The following is an 18,395-nucleotide window of genomic DNA, read 5'->3' on the forward strand; positions in this document are numbered from 1 at the left end:
TTTGAGCTCAGTTAATCCCTAGATTAAACCTGAATCGAATCGATTGGACCGATTTTGATTGATTCAAGATCAATTTGAACCGATTTAGACCGGTTCAAGCTGGTTGGACCTAAATTAGACTTAATCAAGTTTAAATTAGATCAGTTTAGGATGATTTTGGACTAATATGATGAGGATTATGAGTTGGTTCACTTAGGTTCTAGTTGAATTAAGTCTGGCTCGAATTAATTGAACCAATTCAACCAGGGTCCAGGCCAATTGATGATTATTTAGGATATGATTCGTGATATTGATATTATTTGATGACTTTCGGATCAATGGATATATGTGGTATTACTAGTCTTATGACTGACATAAGATATCTGATTGAGAGAAATGAACTTGTGTGATCACTGTCAATTGTAGGAGGACTTAAAGGATAATTTTCTTCTAGGATTAATAAGCAGTTAGACATGAGAGATAATTTCTTTCTCTTCAAACCCTGTGCATTCTTCAGCAATGTCATCCATGATTAGCTGGGAGCGGCACTGAAACCTAACCCTATAAGCAGTGTTGCAAAGCGAGGCACATGTTTACCTTTTGTTGAGTTTCCTCCAAATGCAGTATTTACTCAGACAACACCGATGAAGCAATGCAGAACAGCGTTTCAATGCAGATCCATGGGGAGATGCTACGTATATGTCGGACAAACTATGACACAATACGAATGCAGCAGACTGATATACCGACTCCATTTCCATCCGATGACAGCAAACCATGTCACCTTCTACTAGCACAAGAAGGCGGAAACGTGTTAGGTATAGAAGCACGAAGAGATTGAAAAGTGGTAGGCACAACAAGCACGAACAGGTTGGGAGAAAACCCCCTCTGCGATGCGCACACCACGTCCAGGAATTGGACGAGGATATAAATCAGTCAGTGTAGGCGTCTCTTCTCTTTGAATCACTTAGGCAGCGTCTTTTCCTCGTTCTTGCGTTGACTGTGTTCCATAGTGCTTGATCTATATTTCTCCCACTGATTTGCCAGACAGGGGTGCCGACAAGAGAAACGATGGACTGAGAAGAACAGATCCAAGGAACCTGAAGTTGATGAGTTAGCAAGCAAAAATGGTTGCATAGCTCATCAGTAGATGCAAAATTACTCGCAAGGATTGCGGAATTCATTTATTTTCCGGCGACTATCACCCGTCATAACAAATTATTTCTCACTTAGATATTTTTTGGTATGTTGGAAGGTTGCGTCGTAGATTAGACATGCAAAATAAAAGGTCAAAGCTACTGCTGCTTTGGAATTGATGAGTTTGACTCGTCAAGCTGCTTCCGGTAAAGACTCTTCTCGTCACCTTGGACCATGTGAGAGGTTCGCAGCAGAGAAATCAGGGTTGACTGACTTAATGGCGACTCAACTCCACCATGTGATCACGTTTTTCCGTCACGCTTATCGAAGTCGAGTTCTTTTTCTCGTGGAAGGTATTGACCTTTGAGATCAGTCGCCCGCTTTCGAAGCGTTTACTTTTAATTCGATTCCTCGTGGCTTGGAAGAACTTAGAAATGGAGGTCAGTGTGGGTTTTCACCAAACACACAGACTTCGACGACGTCACTTGGAAGTCTCCAACTCTTGCTTCAGGATCTGCTGAGAAAACCAGAGTCCCCGGTGGCCTCAGGCATCCGAAGAAGTGACAGGATGGATGGGAAGCGAGTCAGAAGCTCCGTTGTTCTGGAGTTGCAAGGTGGTTCTAAACCTGAGCTCCAGAAGAGAAGCACCTCAACCATCTTGACGCCCGGGATGATGATCTTCACCTGTTTCATGTTCTTGCCGCTGATGGTGCTTCTTCTTGGAGCCAACAGGAACCCATCTTTCGAGTGGCTTCTTGGTGTTGAAATCACAGCGGGAAAAGGTAACCCCCATTTGCTGCACTGTTTCCTTCGGATCTGCGATTGTAACAAGGGCGTATACTGTTTCTTCTGTTGATGGAAGGAGAGATTTGGATTGGGTTTTCCGCAAACATGCAACGGTGTTTCCATGTTCTACGTTTTCATGTGAATCAACCCATTGATCCGAGTCGAAAACTCGAGTTTAGATTTCGGGCCGCGGTTAAGAGTCGGAAAACATGAGTTTCATCATTAATCTTGATCGTATACTTCTAGCAAATCTCTACTTGGCTCTGTTCTGCTCTTGCATCGGATCTATCATTCGGTGATACCAATCATCGTATTTATTCGTGTGTCCACCGCAGGTTCCAAATATGGTTCTTCGGCATCCTTCTCTGAGCCCCCAAATGACAAGCTTCTTGGAGGTCTACTCTCCGCTGGATTTGATGAAGCTTCTTGCCTCAGCCGCTACCAGTCCGCATTGTACCGGAAGCAATCGAACCACACTCCTTCACCTTACCTCGTCTCCAGGCTCCGAAGATACGAAGCTCTCCACAGAAGATGTGGCCCAAACACCGAGCTCTATCAGAAGGCTATAGAACAGCTGAAGTCAAACCGCAGCACAGAGCCTACGGAGTGCAACTTCGTGGTATGGGTGCCCTCCGATGGCCTAGGCAACAGAATCATAACTATTGTCTCAGCGTTCCTCTACGCCGTCCTTACTGACAAGGTCCTGTTGGTGCACCTTTCCGATGACCTTCGCGACCTCTTCTGTGAGCCGTTTCCTGGTACCTCGTGGATTCTACCTTCGGATTTTCCAGTCAACAACCTCGAAAGCTTGTTCTTGAATGCTCCTTTGAGATTCAGAGATGTGCTGGGTAAAAAGTTGGACGCCACAGATGGTTCACTTCCATCTTATCTCTATCTCCACCTGACACATGATCAGAGATTTTCCGATCACATGTTCTTCTGTGAAGAGGCGCAGCCACTGCTCCAAAGAACACCTTGGTTGTTGCTAAGATCGAATCAGTACTTCGTGCCTGCTCTCTTTCGCGCCTCGCAGTACGAAAAGGAACTAAGCTTGCTCTTCCCGATGAAATCAGTCGTCTTCCACCACTTGGGGAGGTACCTGCTCCACCCAGCTAACCCAGTCTGGGGTTACATTACGAGGTACTATGATGCTTATCTGGGCAATGCAAAAGAAATGGTAGGCTTACAAATAAGGATTTTTGAAGCTGCACCGATATCTTCGGATCAGATGATAACCCAAATCCTCAACTGTTCAATACATGAGGGGTTGCTGCCGGAGATTAATCACACAGAGCCTGCTCATCCGATCACACAGAGAACACAACCCAAAGCTGTGCTCTTGACCACACTATACTCGGGTTACTTTGAGAAGCTGAGGAACATGTACTACCAGTACGCGACGACCACCGGGGAGGCCATCGCGGTTTATCAACCGAGCCACGAGGAGCAGCAGCACACGGAGAAGCAGAACCATAACAAGAAGGCTCTGATGGAGATGTACCTGTTGAGCTGCAGCGACGCGTTGATCACAAGCGGGTATTCTACGTTCGGGTATGTGGCACAAGCTCTGGGTGGACTGCGGCCGTGGATTCTGCTACGGCCTGACAAAGGGAGTTCTTCTTGCCTTCGCGCGACGTCGATGGAGCCCTGTTTCCATTCCCCTCAGGGATACCAATGCATAGCAGAGAGGAGCAGCAGCAACGAGGCTGTCGGGCATGTGAGGGAGTGTGAAGATGTTCCCGGGGGGCTCAAACTTGTAGATTAGACTCGACGTTCTCGAATTCCACCTCAAAAATTCATTTGATTTACAACTGTTCCATTGCTGAAAACGTATCATTAATGAATGTGTCAAACTTTGCACGAATTTTGCGTTGAGAAGGATGATTTCTTCGTCACCAGTCATTTTCTTAAGCCAGATTTTGACTTCTACTCCCTGTCATCAGACATACATTTATGCATTTTTACTGGAATTAGATACTGGTTACATAGTGACGCGATGTCTCCACAATGCTAATTTGTTTTTAGTTTTACTTAGAGATTATACCAAAATCATTTATTTTGGACATATATATATGATAAGGATAATAATTATGATAAGACTCGGATGGTATCAGCAGGCCCAGATGACGTCTTGATAAGGATAATAATTACGATAAGACTCGGCTAACGTCACCTATGGCACCTCAAGCCTCGATCGACCCGACAGCACCTGGTCAAACGGGCCAGAACGCCCGCTGAGGCGCATTAACGCCTCGCTCGGGCTCGGTCTTTCACGCCACGCCAACACCAGTGTCAGACGCTACCAGCCTGCCCCCTGCAAGCGAGCACATCAGGAAACAATAAGCTTCCCTATAAATACTCTCGCATCCTGAACAATAAGCTTTCCGACCCGACCTGTGTGCAAGTGCGAAGCCGAAGGCCCCCACCGAACGTGCCGGCGAAGAATTCCTGCCCGGGGGAAAAAGCGACCCCGTTTCGATCGAACGACCACATTGGACCACCTCGACGGAGGCAAGAGCCTTCACGGGAAGATCCCCCGTCACCCAGGCCCGAACCAAGCCGCGTCGGCCCCAAGGCCACGGCTCAAAGTTGTTTACACCAACAATATCTATTCAAAATGTTTGTCTATTTTGATCATATTATCATCGTCATTTTTTCCTAAGGATTCTGTGTGTTGTGTTTCATTGATCAAATGACTCTTCTGCTCCACAACCAAAGTCAATCAGCCACCTGCTAATAAACAAAGCTGGAATCTGCTCGATCAAACAATCCAAGATGAGGAACCGTTTGAGCCCAAATACATTATTCCCCGGTACTGAACGCAGGTAGTTACATTTACACAAGCATGGGAAGGAAGCGAAGACGAATGCTGCCGTGCACGGCACGCCCTTTTGTGATCTCCGTCGATCGTTCTTTGAGAGACGCGTAAATATCTGATTGATAACACTGAAATCCTCTATGAAGTTGGCCGTTTCACATCCTGCTTAGCCAAACTGATTGCTTGTTTCTCTTGGAAGACCTGCGACTGTTCTTTTCTTCCCACAGTTTCCTAAGTAAGATTAAAATAAGAGCTCAAGGACTTCAATGCTGAGCTAGCAAACAGAACGGATCAAAAACTTTGTATCGACACCAGAAGGCTGACGTGCTTCTTCCTTCCCACTGACAGCTTCTCTTCACGCGAAGAAGGCATCATGTTTTGGACCAAGTTCGAGGTTTATTTTCATGCCGCCAATTGTGTTCGGCCCCCTCCCACCTTCATTTGAAGAGGACGTGTCGACGGAGCTGAAGCAGATACGAAGACTGCAGCAGCTGTAGAAGAGGAGGCGAGGAACTGGAAGCCATGGCGATGTGGAAACACTTGGTGGGCAGGAGATTACCAGGCCACTTTTGGCAGTGGCATTAGTGGCGATGGTGCTGTTGCTAGTGGAGATGTCCGGCACCTATCGAGGCTTGTCCCCTGATGTGCTGCTTAATGCAACCAGCAGAGGAGGTCACTTTTTCTTTTGCTTTTTCCTCTCTTCTTTTTTTCTTATGCTTTCTTTTATGATTTTACTATAATTAAAAAAGAGGTTTGATGAGGATAATAACGGCGATAAGACTTGAGTGACGTCAGTCACCCTAAACAAACGCCTCACGCCCCCAGGTCAACGAAACCCCGGGACGTCGACCAAGGCGCATTAACGCCTTGATTGGACCCAATCCGTCACGCCAACGCCACCAGCTCTCAGCCAACAACCCCGGCACTTGGCCCCGTGCGCTCGGTCGAAGTCAAGGAACACGTCAACCGAGGCGCGCCCATACCCTACGGCAGCCCGGCCCTCCACGCAGCCCCTGTGGCCATGCCAGGCACCACGCGGGGTGCCGTCCTGCCCCTGCGAACAGCCACATCATGTAACATCAAGCTCACCTATAAATATCCTCATGCCCTGGAGATGAGAGCAGGGAGAACACACCTGGAGGAACTTCTACTTTTCTTCTTCCAAAACCCTCTCCACATCATCGCTGACTTGATCGTCGGAGGGGTCGGGCCGACCTGCCGACCCGACCTTCGTGCAGGTACCGAGACGACGGCCCCCGCCAAGTTCCAGGGGGATCCAACGGCGTAACCCACGTCCCCCCGACCATCGCAAGGCACCCCACCGGAAGATCCCCTCGACAACACGATCCGGACCAAGCCGCGTCGGCCCCGAGGCCACGGCTCAAGGGTATTTACACTAACATTTTGGCGCTAGAGGGAGGGCCCCAGCATGTCGAGGGATCATTAGGACGGGCGTGTCGAACCCGCGATTGGAGGGCCATACCTGACCGAGGGTACGGGGGAGCTCCCCCCGCATCAAGGACCTCGGGACGAACGTCCTGCCACGACCTCGGAGCGCTACTGGCGGATCTTCAACGATCCGGGCCTATCGCCCCCCGACGGAGCCACCGGCAATCTGTCGCCCGTATCGTCCGAAGCCTTCCACGGCCTCACTCACTAGGTCCAGCTACTCACCGATATGGTGCAATCCATCGTCCCCCTTGTCTCCCGCCCATCGCAGGCCTCGGTTCCCAAACCGTCGTATCAACAGGGGGCGCCTAGTCGAGCTCCCACCCCGCCTCGAGAGCCCCCCGCTTCGCCTCGGGTGCCGCTATCACAGCCCGGGGAATAGGCGACGATCTACCCGGGAGGCCGCTTGGAGCCCGAGGCACTGTCCACGGACTCCGTGGATTCCCTGCGCGCTCCGTGCCGGGGCACCAGGGGAGCCCATGGAAGGCACACACCGGGGGTCGCCGTTCGTACCCAAGATACTGGAGCACGCCGTCGCCTCGGGCTTCCGACTTCCCCCTTTGGATACCTACGACGGCTCCGCCGACCCGGCCGACCACGCGGTGGCCTTCCGCGCCCAGATGACGCTGTACGGGACCCCAGATACCCTGATGTGCAGGGCTTTCCCAACCACGCTGAGGGGGCCGGCCCTCGCGTGGTACGGAGACTTGAAGACCGCGACGATCACCTCGTTCGATCAGCTCGCTAAGAACTTCGAGCTCCACTTCATAGCTTGCGCACGCCCGAAGCCTTCCATGGCGTTCCTCCTCGGGCTCAACTAGAAGGAGGATGAGCCCCTTTCCCTTTACGTAAATCGCTTTGCGGCAAGAGTCCGGGAACTCCCGGACGCTCACCGTTCTCTGTCAATGCAGGCGTTCGTAACAGGCTTGCGTCCCTCCCGGCTTTTCTGGTCTCTCGTGGAGCGACCCCCTGCCTCGGTCCCCGAAATGCTCCAGCGTGCGAACCAGTTCGTGGAGGTCGAAGCCTGGACGGGGGGGAAACGGCAGGAACACAAGAGGGAAAGATCGGAGCCGGCTCAGGGGCAACTCCCTCCCACACCCAGACGCAAGCTCCACCAACCTGATCCTCCCCCGCTAAGACCCCACCCGCCCCCGACAGGTACATCCCGGACAGAGATCTTTCTCCAGATCAGGGAAAGGAGACTACTCAAAACCTCCTTCCCGATGAACAACCCGCGAGAGCTGGCCAACCGGTCCAAGTATTGTCGCTTCCACCGCCAAAACGGACATGACACTGAGGAATGCCGCAAGCTCTTACGGCAAATCTATGAACTCCGTCGCGAAGGGCGCCTCGACCCGCACGTCCATACAGGGAGCGACCCCTCGCCCCGCCCGGACGGCCCCATTGAGCGCCTAATCGGCGTCATCACAGGTGGCCAGCGTCCGACGGGGACAGCATGTCCGAAAGAAAAGCGTACGCCCGCTCGGCCAGGAATGAGGGTCCCCACGGAACCCCCGACCCCCGGGTCGCATTTCCCCCCGAAGGCACTGAACGACTGGAGCACGACGACGCGCTCGTAATAACGGCCAGAATCGCCAATGCCCAGGTAAGAAGGATTATGATTGACACCGGAAGCTCGGCGGACATACTGTTCCACGACGCCTTCTAGAAGTTGGGACTTACGAAAGAGGCTCTGGAACCCGTCCACTCGGACCTCACCGGGTTCACTGGCAACTCGATTTCACCATTGGGATCCGTCACGCTGCCTCTGACTATGGGGACCCCGCCCAAGACTAAAACAGTGATGTCCACCTTCCTGGTAGTGGATCTCCCCATGGCGTACAACGCCATCCTCGGCCGACCCTCCCTCAACAAAATCAGAGCTCTAGTCTCCACTTACCACCAGACCGTGAAATTCCCGACCCACGAAGGAACGGGAGAGGTTTGGGGAAATCCTCGGGAATCCAGGCAGTGCTACCTGACGGCGGTCTCCCTGCACAAGAGGGCGAAGGCCGAAACACCCCTCGACGATCCCAGAGAAAAGAAGCGGCCGAGTCCGCACCCCGAGCCGTCGGCCCCAACCTACGACGTGCCGTTGGTGAAGGACCGCCCGGACCGAACCATCAAGGTCGGGTCAGACCTACCCCAGGACGAGCGGAAGCAGCTTGTCGGCCTCTTGCAAGATGCAGGTCGACGCCATCAAAGTCCTCACCGATTCGCAGTTGGTGACCGAGCAACTCAACGGTGGGTACGAAGCCAGAGAACCCACCATGGCAAAATACCTAGCGGAGGTAAAAAACCTAGCTTCCCATTTCGCACGTTTTACGGTATCCAGGGTGCCAAGGCGTCAGAATGAGCGAGCCGACGAGCTGGCCAAGCTAGCCTCAAAGCCACCCGCTCGCGCCCCCCTCGGGGTCGAGGAGCTCCCCTCCCGCTCCATCTCGGTCTCGTGCATGTCCGCGGCCAACACCCGAGCCACCTGGGTAGGGGAGATGCTGCGCTACAAACGCGACGGAACCCTTCCCGCCGACGAGGCCACGGCTCGGTGTATTCGCCAAAAGCAAGCATGGTACTCCGAAGTGAACAGACGACTCTACAAGCGGTCCTTCTCCCACCCGCTCCTGCGATGCCTCGAGCCAGAAGAGGCATCGACAGTCTTGGCCGAGGTCCACGAAGGGATCTGCGGAGAGCACATCGTCGGCCGAACCCTGGCCTTCAAAATTCTCCGCCAAGGATATTACTGGCCCACTATGGTCCGTGATGCAAAAAACCTACGTGCAGAAGTGTGGCCCGTGCCAAAGGCACGCCCGAACCCCCCAGCTGCCGGCGGTCCCGCTCTCCCCCATCAGTTGCGCATGGCCGTTCGCACAATGGGGGCTGGACCTCCTCGACCCCTTCCCTCCAACCTCGGGGTAGAGAAGATACATTGTGGTCGCGATAGACTACTTCACCAGATGGCCGGAAGCCGAACCACTAGCAACGATCATGGAACGGCAGATCGAGAAGTTCATCTGGAGGAACATCGTGACATGGTTCGGCCTACCCAGGACCATCGTCACGGACAACGGGTCCCAATTCGCCGGCAAAAGGTTTCAAGAATTCTGCGCTAACTATGGGATTCGGTTAAAACACAACTCAGTGGCCTACCCCCAGACGAACGGACTGGCCGAGGTAACGAACCAATCCATCCTGGACGAACTCAAAAAAAGGGTAACCGCCTCCCGAACGGCCTGGGTAGAGGAGCTACTCAGCATCTTGTGGTCCTTACGGACCACCCCCAAAACGGCCACCGGGGAGTCGCCTTACAGTCGCTCGTACGGGACCGAAGCCGTCCTACCCCCCGAGGTAATAATTCCTACCCCTCGAGTGGAGGAATATCACGAGACCATATCGGCCCAAGGATTGCGCGCCGGCTTAGACTATCGAGGAGCGGCGCGTCGATGCACACCTGAGGGATCTTTCTTACAAGAGAGTCGTCGCTCGGGTCTATAACCGCAGGGTGCGACCTCGGCCTATTAAAATGAACGACTTAGTTCTACGGAAGGCCGAAGTCGACGACCCGGCCAGAGCCAGGGGGAAGCTGGCCCCCAACTGGGAGGGACCCTATCGGGTCGTCGAGGTAATCCGACCAAGCACATACAGGCTCGCAACAATGGACGGTTCTTTCCTACCGAGAACATGGAACGTCCGGAACCTTAAGAAGTTTTTCGTCTAGTAAAAGGGAAGTTTTCCGTCCAAACAAAAGGCCTCTTTACTAAGCAATATATGAAAGGTAAAAGCTTTCTTTATTTCAGAAACAGAGAAATACAAAACTCGACGCACAAAAGCCCACGGGCGACAAATACAAAGCCCGTCTTTACTGGCCGGGGACCTCCAAGCGGTCGTCGAAGGGAACCTCCTCGGGCATGTCCACCCCTCGGTCCTCGGGGTGAGGAGTGAAGGGGTCCTCCTCTGCCTCGAGACCAGGATGGCGAGCGCGAAAACGGGACGTGGCGATTCGATACCCATATTCAAAGGATACCCGCCCCGACCGCGTCAGCCCGAGTTCGAACCCTTTGGACTTCTTGTATGCCTCGAGGAGCTCTTTGTCCTTCAGAGGTTGAAGCAGGGCCTCCTCCGCCAATGCCTCTGAAGCCCTTTTTGCCTCGGCCTTCGCTCCCTCCAGCTTCTTTTCAAGGCCACTCGCCACTGCCCTCATCAGACGGAGTTCGGTCCGCTCTATTCGCATCACCTTTTGTAGCTCCTCGTTGGCTTCTTTGGAGGCTTCGAGCTCCGACTGGAGACGGACCACCTCCGCCTCAAAACCTGCGGCATGCTCCTCGGCGGCCGCCATGCCCTCCGGGCCGTTCCTGGCTTGAATCTCCGCGATCTCACGGTGAAGCTCGGCGTTGCGGCTAACGAGGCCCCCGATGGTCCGGCCGGTGTCCCGCACCCTGTCCATCAGGGTCGTCGCATAGTGGAGACCCTGCAGAAGGAGAAACGGATCAAGGAAATCGGTGTCGGGTGGCCGAACCCAAAGAGAGAAAACATACTCACCCAAACCAACGACTCGGCAGACTTGTTGAGCAGCGTCTCCGAGGGCAGGGTGTACAAGTCCCGAGCCAGGTCGGGATGGAGTGCCCCTCGGAGGAACGTCGTGGAGGGATCCCCTCCAGCCCACACCCTATCCCCCCTGGACAGGCCATCCCAGCGGGCGACCAGGGGCTCACTGGACTCACCACGCGGGATCTCGCTGACTAGCCACGTCAGGAACGGCTCCCCATCCCCAGCCGGGAGTCGGCACTGGTCGCGCACCGAGACGGGGTGTGGACCCTTCCCCATCGCACCCCGACTAGGCCCGACCCCGCCCCGACGGGAGCTCGCTTCCGGCCCCTTCGATGGGGTGGTCTTCGCCTTCTTTAAAGGGCGCCCGTCCTCGACTTCTAATGGGGCGCCCTTCGTACTAGGCCGTGGTTCGGTCACCAAAGCCGGGGGAGGGGGTTGCGATTCGGTCACCGGAGATGGGAGAGGAGGCTGCAATTCGGTCACCGGGGCTGGGAGAGGAGGCTGCAATTCGGTCGGCGGAGTCGGGGAAGGGGGTTGCGACGTCGGATTCCCCAGGAGCAACCAAAGTTTCACCATTTCTACAAAAAACGGAAAACGTCAGTATCCGAAGTCAGCCACGCAAACACCTGACGCAAATGTCACTGACATACCCAGAGGCACCGGGTTAAGGCCCGCCGTGACCAGCCACTGCTCGGTCATGGTCCGGATGGCCTGCGACCTGGGGAGAATCTCTCGGAGCCTCCTCTGAGCTTGGCGATCCACTACGCCCAAACAGGTGGTGGTGTTGTCAATGACCCTCGCGGACCACCGAACCCCGAAGCCCCAGTCCTGGGCACGACTGATGTAAAAAAACCTCCCCTTCCATCCCTTGTTACTGGAAGGGGCACCCCCGACACGAAAACCCGCCCGAGCCGATAAGAAGTAACCCCCCGAGCCCTTGCAAAGACGGTAACAGGAAAGAAAGAGGCTGAGGGTGGGGGTGATATTGGCATAGTGGCACTCCCCTAGGAATGCCACTAGATAACGCCAGGAGTTCGACGTCACCTGAGACGGCGAAACCCGCTAGAAAGACAAACAAGACACGATGAAGGGATGAAGAGGGAAACGCAAACCTGCCTCCAGAGCATCAAGGGACAAGGCGAAACCCTTCGGGACTGGGTCGTACGCCCGCTGCCCCGGCTCAGGAGCGCTAAGGATATGATCCCCCGGGATGCAGTAACGTTCGCGGAGTCCCTCCAGCGAAGACCTACTCACAGTAGAGTCGATATCGTGCGGCCACATCAAGCTCACCTATAAATATCCTCATGCCCTGGAGATGAGAGCGGGGAGAACATACCTGGAGGAACTTCTACTTTTCTTCTTCCAAAACCCTCTCCACATCATCGCTGACTTGATCGTCGGAGGGGTCGGGCCGACCTGCCAAGTTCCAGGGGGATCCAACGGCGTAACCCACGTCCCCCCGACCACCGCAAGGCACCCCACCGGAAGATCCCCTCGACAACACGATCCGGACCAAGCCGCATCGGCCCCGAGGCCACGGCTCAAGGGTGTTTACACTAACAAGGCTATTACTTTATGGTGGATTCATAATTAGCCGATGCATTCAGCTAATGTGAAGTCATCTTTTGCATGTATTGTTTGTTGATCATTCAGATCTCCGAGTTGATTGTTCTGCGTCGTTCAGAGATGAACGTCCAAAGGACAGGCTTCTTGGAGGGCTGCTAAGCCCTGAATTCGACGAGGCTTCTTGCCTGAGCCGCTACCAGTCGGCACTATACTGGAAGCAATCAAACCACACCCCTTCCCCATACCTCCTGCGGAAGCTTCGAAACTATGAATCCCTCCACAGAAGATGTGCCCCCAACACCGAGCTCTACAACAAGTCCATAGAGCAGCTGAAGTCAAATGCCAGCGCAGGGCCTTCGGAGTGCAACTACGTGGTGTGTTTAGAATCCAGAGGCATCGGCAGCAGGGTCATCAGTATGGTCTCCACATTCCTGTATGCCCTCCTCAACGACAAGGTATTCCTCCTCAAACTTCCTGATGACTTCCATGGCACCTTCTACGAGCCATTCCCCGGGACCTCGTGGCTTCTACCTTCAGACTTTCCTATTCAAGACCTCGACGGGTTCGATATTAGTCATCCTCAGAGTTACGGAGATGTTATGGTAAATAACGTTTTTTAGTCGTGGCCTCGGGGGCCGACGTGGCTTGGTTCGGGTCCGGAAGGTGGGGATCTCCCTGGGGGCGCTCTTCGGGGTGTCCCGGCGGTCGTGCACGGCGGTTCGGGTCGGTTGGTCGGGACGGGCGGAAGCTCCGCCGCAGCGCCGGGAAGAGGCGACACCGTCTCGCACCTGCACACAGGTCGGGCCGGGGGCTCGGCCTGACCCCTCCGACGATCAAGTTAGCGATGATGTGGAGAGGGTTTTGGAGGAAGAGAAGTAGAAGTTCCTCCAAGTGTGTTGTGCTTGTCCTTCAAAGTGTCCCCCCCTTTGTTCGTTTAGAGCTCTGGGGTATTTATAGATGAGTTTTGATGTTACCTTATGTGCCCGCTTGCAGGGGCAGGATAATACCTCACGTGGCATCTGACATTGCCACTGGGGTTACGTGGATAACCGGCTACCGCAGGGTATGGGCGAGCCTCGATCGATGTGCTCCTATGCCTCGACCGAGCGCACAGACTCAAAGCTCCTCGGGCAGTGTGTTGTTCGGGCATGGCTGACGTCATGGCGTGTCACATCACCATTTTTGCCCTTATCATATTCCCCCCCCCGAAATGAGCTATGCGTCGTTTGTCACACAATGGGAGTCCAATGCATGGCTTCTATCTCCAGGTAGGCTGGCTGTGCGGACGTAGTTTCGGGGAGATCGGAGCCGAGGGGCCGAGGAGGACGACGCAAGCGAGCTAGCTACACAAGTGTGTCATGAGTGGCGTAAAGCCGAAGAGCCGAGGAGCACGACGTAGGCGGGCTAGCCGCGCAGGTGTGGTCTCGGGTGGCGTAAAGCCGAAGAGCCGAGGAGCACGACGCAAGCGGGCTGGCCGCGCAGGTGTGTCTCGGGTAGTACGAACCGAGGAGCATAAGGCAGGTGGGCAGGTTGGGCCGACGAGTCACAAGTCGGAGATCGAATTGGAGTGACTCGGGCTATGGTCTGGGCCGGCGAGTCGCAAGTCGAAGATCGAACTGGAGCGACTCGGACTATTGTCTGAGCCGGCGAGTCGCAAGTCGGAGATCGAACTGGAGCGACTCGGGCTATTGTCTGAGCCGGCGAGTCGCAAGTCGGAGATCGAACTAGAGCGACTCGGGCTATTGTCTGAGCCGGCGAGTCGCAAGTCGGAGATCGAACTGGAGCGACTCGGGCTATTGTCTGAGCCGGCAAGTCGGAAGTCGGAGATTGAATTGGAGCGACTCGGGCTATGCGCCAAGGAGCACGACGCAGGCGGGGAGGGCGCACAGGGGTCTTGGGTTATGGGTGACGTGCGACTGATGAGCACATCTTAATCGGGAAGCCGAGCAGAGGTCGTGGTCTTGGACAACGTGCGGGCGAGGAGCACGATCAAGCGAGCGGGCCGCATAGGCGTGTCTCGGGTGATGGGCCGAGCCGGCGAGTCGCAAGTCGGAGGTCGAACTAGAGCAACTCGGGCTATGAGCCAAGCCGACGAGTCGCAAGTCGGTCGTCGAACTGGAGCGACTCGGGCTATGAACCGAGGAGCACGATAGGTAGGCAGGTCGCGTGGGCGAGTCTCGATCGACACGCAGCCGAGGAGCACAACTCCGTCGGGCAAGCCAATCAGAGGTGGTCTCGGGCAACATGTTGCCGAGGAGTATGATGCAAGCGGGCAAGCCGCGCTGAGGTGAACTCGGCGGTGTGGCCGAGGAGCTCGGCGGAGGCAGGCTGCGGCCGAGGGGCATGGCGCTCGTGAGCGTGTTGCCGAGGGGCTCGGCGCAGAAGGGCCGACCGTGCCGGTGTGCCTCGGGAACATGGGGCCAAGGAGAACGACGCAGGCGGGCAGGCCGCGCACGTTTGTCTCGGGAACATGGGGCCAAGGAACACGGCGCAGGCGGGCTGGGGCCGCGCAGGTGTGGTCTCGGGTGGCGTAAAGCCGAAGAGCCGAGGAGCACGATGAAAGCGGGCAGACCGCGCAGGCATGTTCGCGAGGGTCATGCGACCGAGTAGCACGACGCAGGCGGGCTGACCGAGCAGGCGTGGTCGCGAGGGCCATGCGGCCGAGTAGCACGACGCAGGCGGGCTGGCTGCACCGAGGTGGATCTCGGCAGCGTGTGGCCGAGGCGCTCGGCGCAGGCGGGCAGACCGTGGGACTGAGACGCGCATGGGGCCGAGGAGCTGAGACGTGCGGGCTGGCCGCGCATGGGACTGAGGCAGCAGGTTGCGCCGTCAGCCGAGGAGCTGACACGGGCTGGCCGCGCATGGGGCCGAGGCAGCAAGCTGCGCTGTCAGCCGAGGAGCTGAGCATGGGCCCGAGGGGCCGAGGCAGCGTGTTGGCTGCGCATGGTGTCGAGGGAGCAGGTTGCGCTGTCAGTCGAGGAGCTGACGCGGGCTGGCCGCGCATGGGGCCGAGGCAGCAAGCTTCGCTGTCGGCCGTCGCGGGCGGGTTGGCCGCACGCGTGGGACCGAGGGGTCGAGTCGCATGTGGCCGAGGAGCTCAGCGCAGGCGGGCTGCGCCCGAGGGATGAGACCCAGGTGGGCAAGCTGCACCGAGGTGGATCTCGGCAGTGTGTGGCCGAGGTGCTCGGCGCAGGCGGGCAGACCGGGCATGGGGCCGAGGCAGCAGGCTGCGCCGTCAGCCGAGGAGTTGAGACGCGCGCAGGCCACACATGAGGCCGAGGGGCCGAGGCGCGCGGTCTGGCCGCGCACGTGGGGCCGAGAAGCCGAGGTGCGCGGGCTCGTCGCGCGCGTGGGGCCAACGCGGGCGGGTTTGGCCGCGCGCGTGGGACCGAGGGGTCGAGGCGCGAGGGGCCGAGGCGCGCGGTCTGGCCACGCGCGTGGGGCCGAGAAGCCGAGGCGCGTGGGGCCGAGAAGCCGAGGCGCGTGGGGCCGAGAAGCCGAGGCGCGTGGGGCCGAGGAGCCGAGGCACGCGTGGGGCCGACGCGGGCGGGTTTGGCCGTGCGCGTGGGACCGAGGGGTCGAGGCAGCGGGCTGCACCGTCAGCCGAGCTGCTAGCGCGAGCTGGCCGCACATGGGGCTGAGGCAGCAAGCTGCGCTGGCTGGTCGCGCGCGGGGTGCCGACGCGGGCGGGTTTGGTCGCGCGCGTGGAGCGCGAATGGGACCGACGGGTCGAGGCGCGTGGGCTGGTCGCGCGCGTGGGACCTAGGGGTCGAGGCACGTGGGTTGGCCGCGCGCGTGACGCGCGGGATGGTCGCGCGCGTGGGACCGAGGGGTCAAGGCGCGCGCGGGGCCGAGGCGCCGAGGAGCCGTGGCGCACGGGCTGGTCGCGTGCGTGGAGCGCGAGTGGGACCGAGGGGTCGAGGCGCGTGTGTTGGTCGCGCGCATGGGACTGAGTGGTCGAGGCGCGCGCGGGGCCGAGGCGCCGAGGAGCCGTGGCGCGCGGGCTGGTCGCGCGCGTGGAGCGCGACGCGGGCGGGTTGGCCGCGCGCGTGGGACCGAGGGGTCGAGGCGTGCGCAGGGCCGAGGCGCCGTGGCGCGCGGGATGGTCGCGCGCGTGGAGCGCGAGTGGGACCGAGGGGTCGAGGCGCATAGGTTGGCCGCGCGCGTGGGACCGAGGGGTCGAGGCGCGCGCGGGGCCGAGGCGCCGAGGAGCCGTGGCGCGCGGGCTGGTCGCGCGCGTGGGGCCGAGTAGCCGAGACTGTCCCCAGAAGTCGCTGCTGCTGGTGCAGGTCGGCTGAAGTGGAGCAACGCAAGAGAAGACTAACGTCCCGTCATTCTGGGCCCTCCTTCTAGCGTCAATCTGTTATGGTAAATAACTTTTTTTTAACTGTGGCCTTGAGGGCCGACGTGGCTAGGTTCGGGTCCGGAAGGCCGGGATCTCCCTGGGGGCGCTCCTCGGGGTGTCCCGGCAGTCGTGCGCGGCGGTTCGGGTCGGCAGTTCGGGTCGGCTGGTCGGGTCGGGTCGGGCGGAAGCTCCGTCGCAGCGCCGTGAAGAGGCGACACCGTCTCACACCTGCACACAGGTCGGGTCGGGGGCTCGGCCTGACCCCTCCGACGATCAAGTTAGCGATGATGTGGAGAGGGTTTTGGAGGAAGAGAAGTAGAAGTTCCTCCAAGTGTGTTGTGCTTGTCCTTCAAAGTGTCCCCCCCCTTTGTTCGTTTAGAACTCTGGGGTATTTATAGATGAGTTTTGATGTTACCTTATGTGCCCGCTTGCAGGGGCAGGACAATACCTCACGTGGCGTCTGACATTGCCACTGGGGTTGCGTGGAGAACCGAGCTGCCGCAGGGTATGGGCGAGCCTCGGTCGATGTGCTCCTGTGCCTCGGCCGAGCGCACAGGGTCAAAGCTCCTCAGGCAGTGTGTTGTTCGAGCATGGCTGACATCATGACGTGTCACATCGTCATTTTTGCCCTTATCAGGAGACATGCTCAAGAACAATCAGGAGACATGCTCAAGAACAATCTGCTTCGCAACGACATGGACCCTGCAAAGCAGTCACTACCACCTTATCTCTATCTATACCTTATACATGACTATAGTGATTTCGACAAGATGTTCTACTGCGAAGAGGGTCAATGCCTGCTTTGATGGTTCGCTTAGCTATTCCTTAAGTCCAACCAGTACTACGTGCTTGCTTTCTTTCTGAACTCAGAGTACAGTGAAGAACTAAGTTTGCTCTTCCCTTGGAAAGCCATGTTTCTCCATATGAGCATGTACCTTCTTCACCCTACTTGTTATCATGATCTAGTGGTTACATAATAATTTCAATAACCACTTCAATCATGATCTAGTAGTTATAGGGTGATTTCAATAACTACCTCAATCTAGTTGTTATAGGGTGATTGTCACTAGGTCCTATAAATAGGACCATAGTTCATGAAGCAAGGGAGATAGAGAGTGTGTGCATTTGGTATCTTGTAAGTATTTTTATCAATCCTCCTGTTTTTAAATACTACATCAGTTTTCTTGAGTCGAAATGATTCTTTTTACTCGTATCGTAGTATTCTGTATTTTCCTTGCTCCTCCATCTCAAACATTTGTGGTATCAGAGCCTAGTTTTTTGAACTGGGCATTATGGCTTTCAATGGCAATTCCATGTCTCAACCCCTTATTTCCATCTTCTCGGGCAAAAGCTATGAATTTTGGAGTATCAAGATGAAGACTCTATTCAAGTCTCAAGATCTTTGTGACTTAATAGAGAATGAATATGCGGATCCAGATGACGAAGTCAAGTTGAGGGAGAATAGAAAGAATGACTCAAAGGCATTGTTTTTCATTCAACAAGCTATATATGAGACGATCTTCTCAAAAATTACAGCAGCGACAACCTCAAAGCAAGCTTGGTTGATACTTCAAAATGAATTCAAGGCTCATCAAGGGTGATTACGATAAAACTTCAAACCCTCCGTCGTGAGTTTGAAATTTTATTCATGAAAAGTAATGAATCAATGCAAGATTTTCTTTCTCGAGTGACTGAAATTGTTAATCAAATGAAATCTTATGGTGAATATTTTCCTGATCATATAATTATTGTAATTTGATCATGTTGTTG

At 56.0% G+C, this 18,395-nt stretch overlaps 1 protein-coding gene across 1 annotated transcript; it reads left to right on the forward strand.

The window, feature by feature from the left end:
• Nucleotides 1–1,562: 1,562 nt before the first annotated feature.
• Nucleotides 1,563–3,777, forward strand: LOC135679922 (galactoside 2-alpha-L-fucosyltransferase-like). The gene is made up of 2 exons (XM_065193903.1): nucleotides 1,563–1,898; nucleotides 2,238–3,777. Exons 1-2 carry the CDS (start codon nucleotides 1,685–1,687, stop codon nucleotides 3,665–3,667), a joined length of 1,644 nt encoding a protein of 547 aa, XP_065049975.1. The 5' UTR covers nucleotides 1,563–1,684; the 3' UTR covers nucleotides 3,668–3,777.
• Nucleotides 3,778–18,395: the final 14,618 nt, after the last annotated feature.

The sequence above is a fragment of the Musa acuminata genome, chromosome BXJ1-7 (genome assembly GCF_036884655.1).
Source record: "Musa acuminata AAA Group cultivar baxijiao chromosome BXJ1-7, Cavendish_Baxijiao_AAA, whole genome shotgun sequence".
Lineage (NCBI taxonomy): Eukaryota > Viridiplantae > Streptophyta > Magnoliopsida > Zingiberales > Musaceae > Musa > Musa acuminata.

Coding starts and splice junctions, on each gene's coding strand:
- LOC135679922 (XM_065193903.1), top strand. CDS start 1,685: ATGGATGGGAAGCGAGTCAGAAGCTCCGTTGTTCTGGAGTTGCAAGGT. Junction 1,899..2,237: donor TGAAATCACAGCGGGAAAAG/GTAACCCCCATT, acceptor TGTCCACCGCAG/GTTCCAAATATGGTTCTTCG.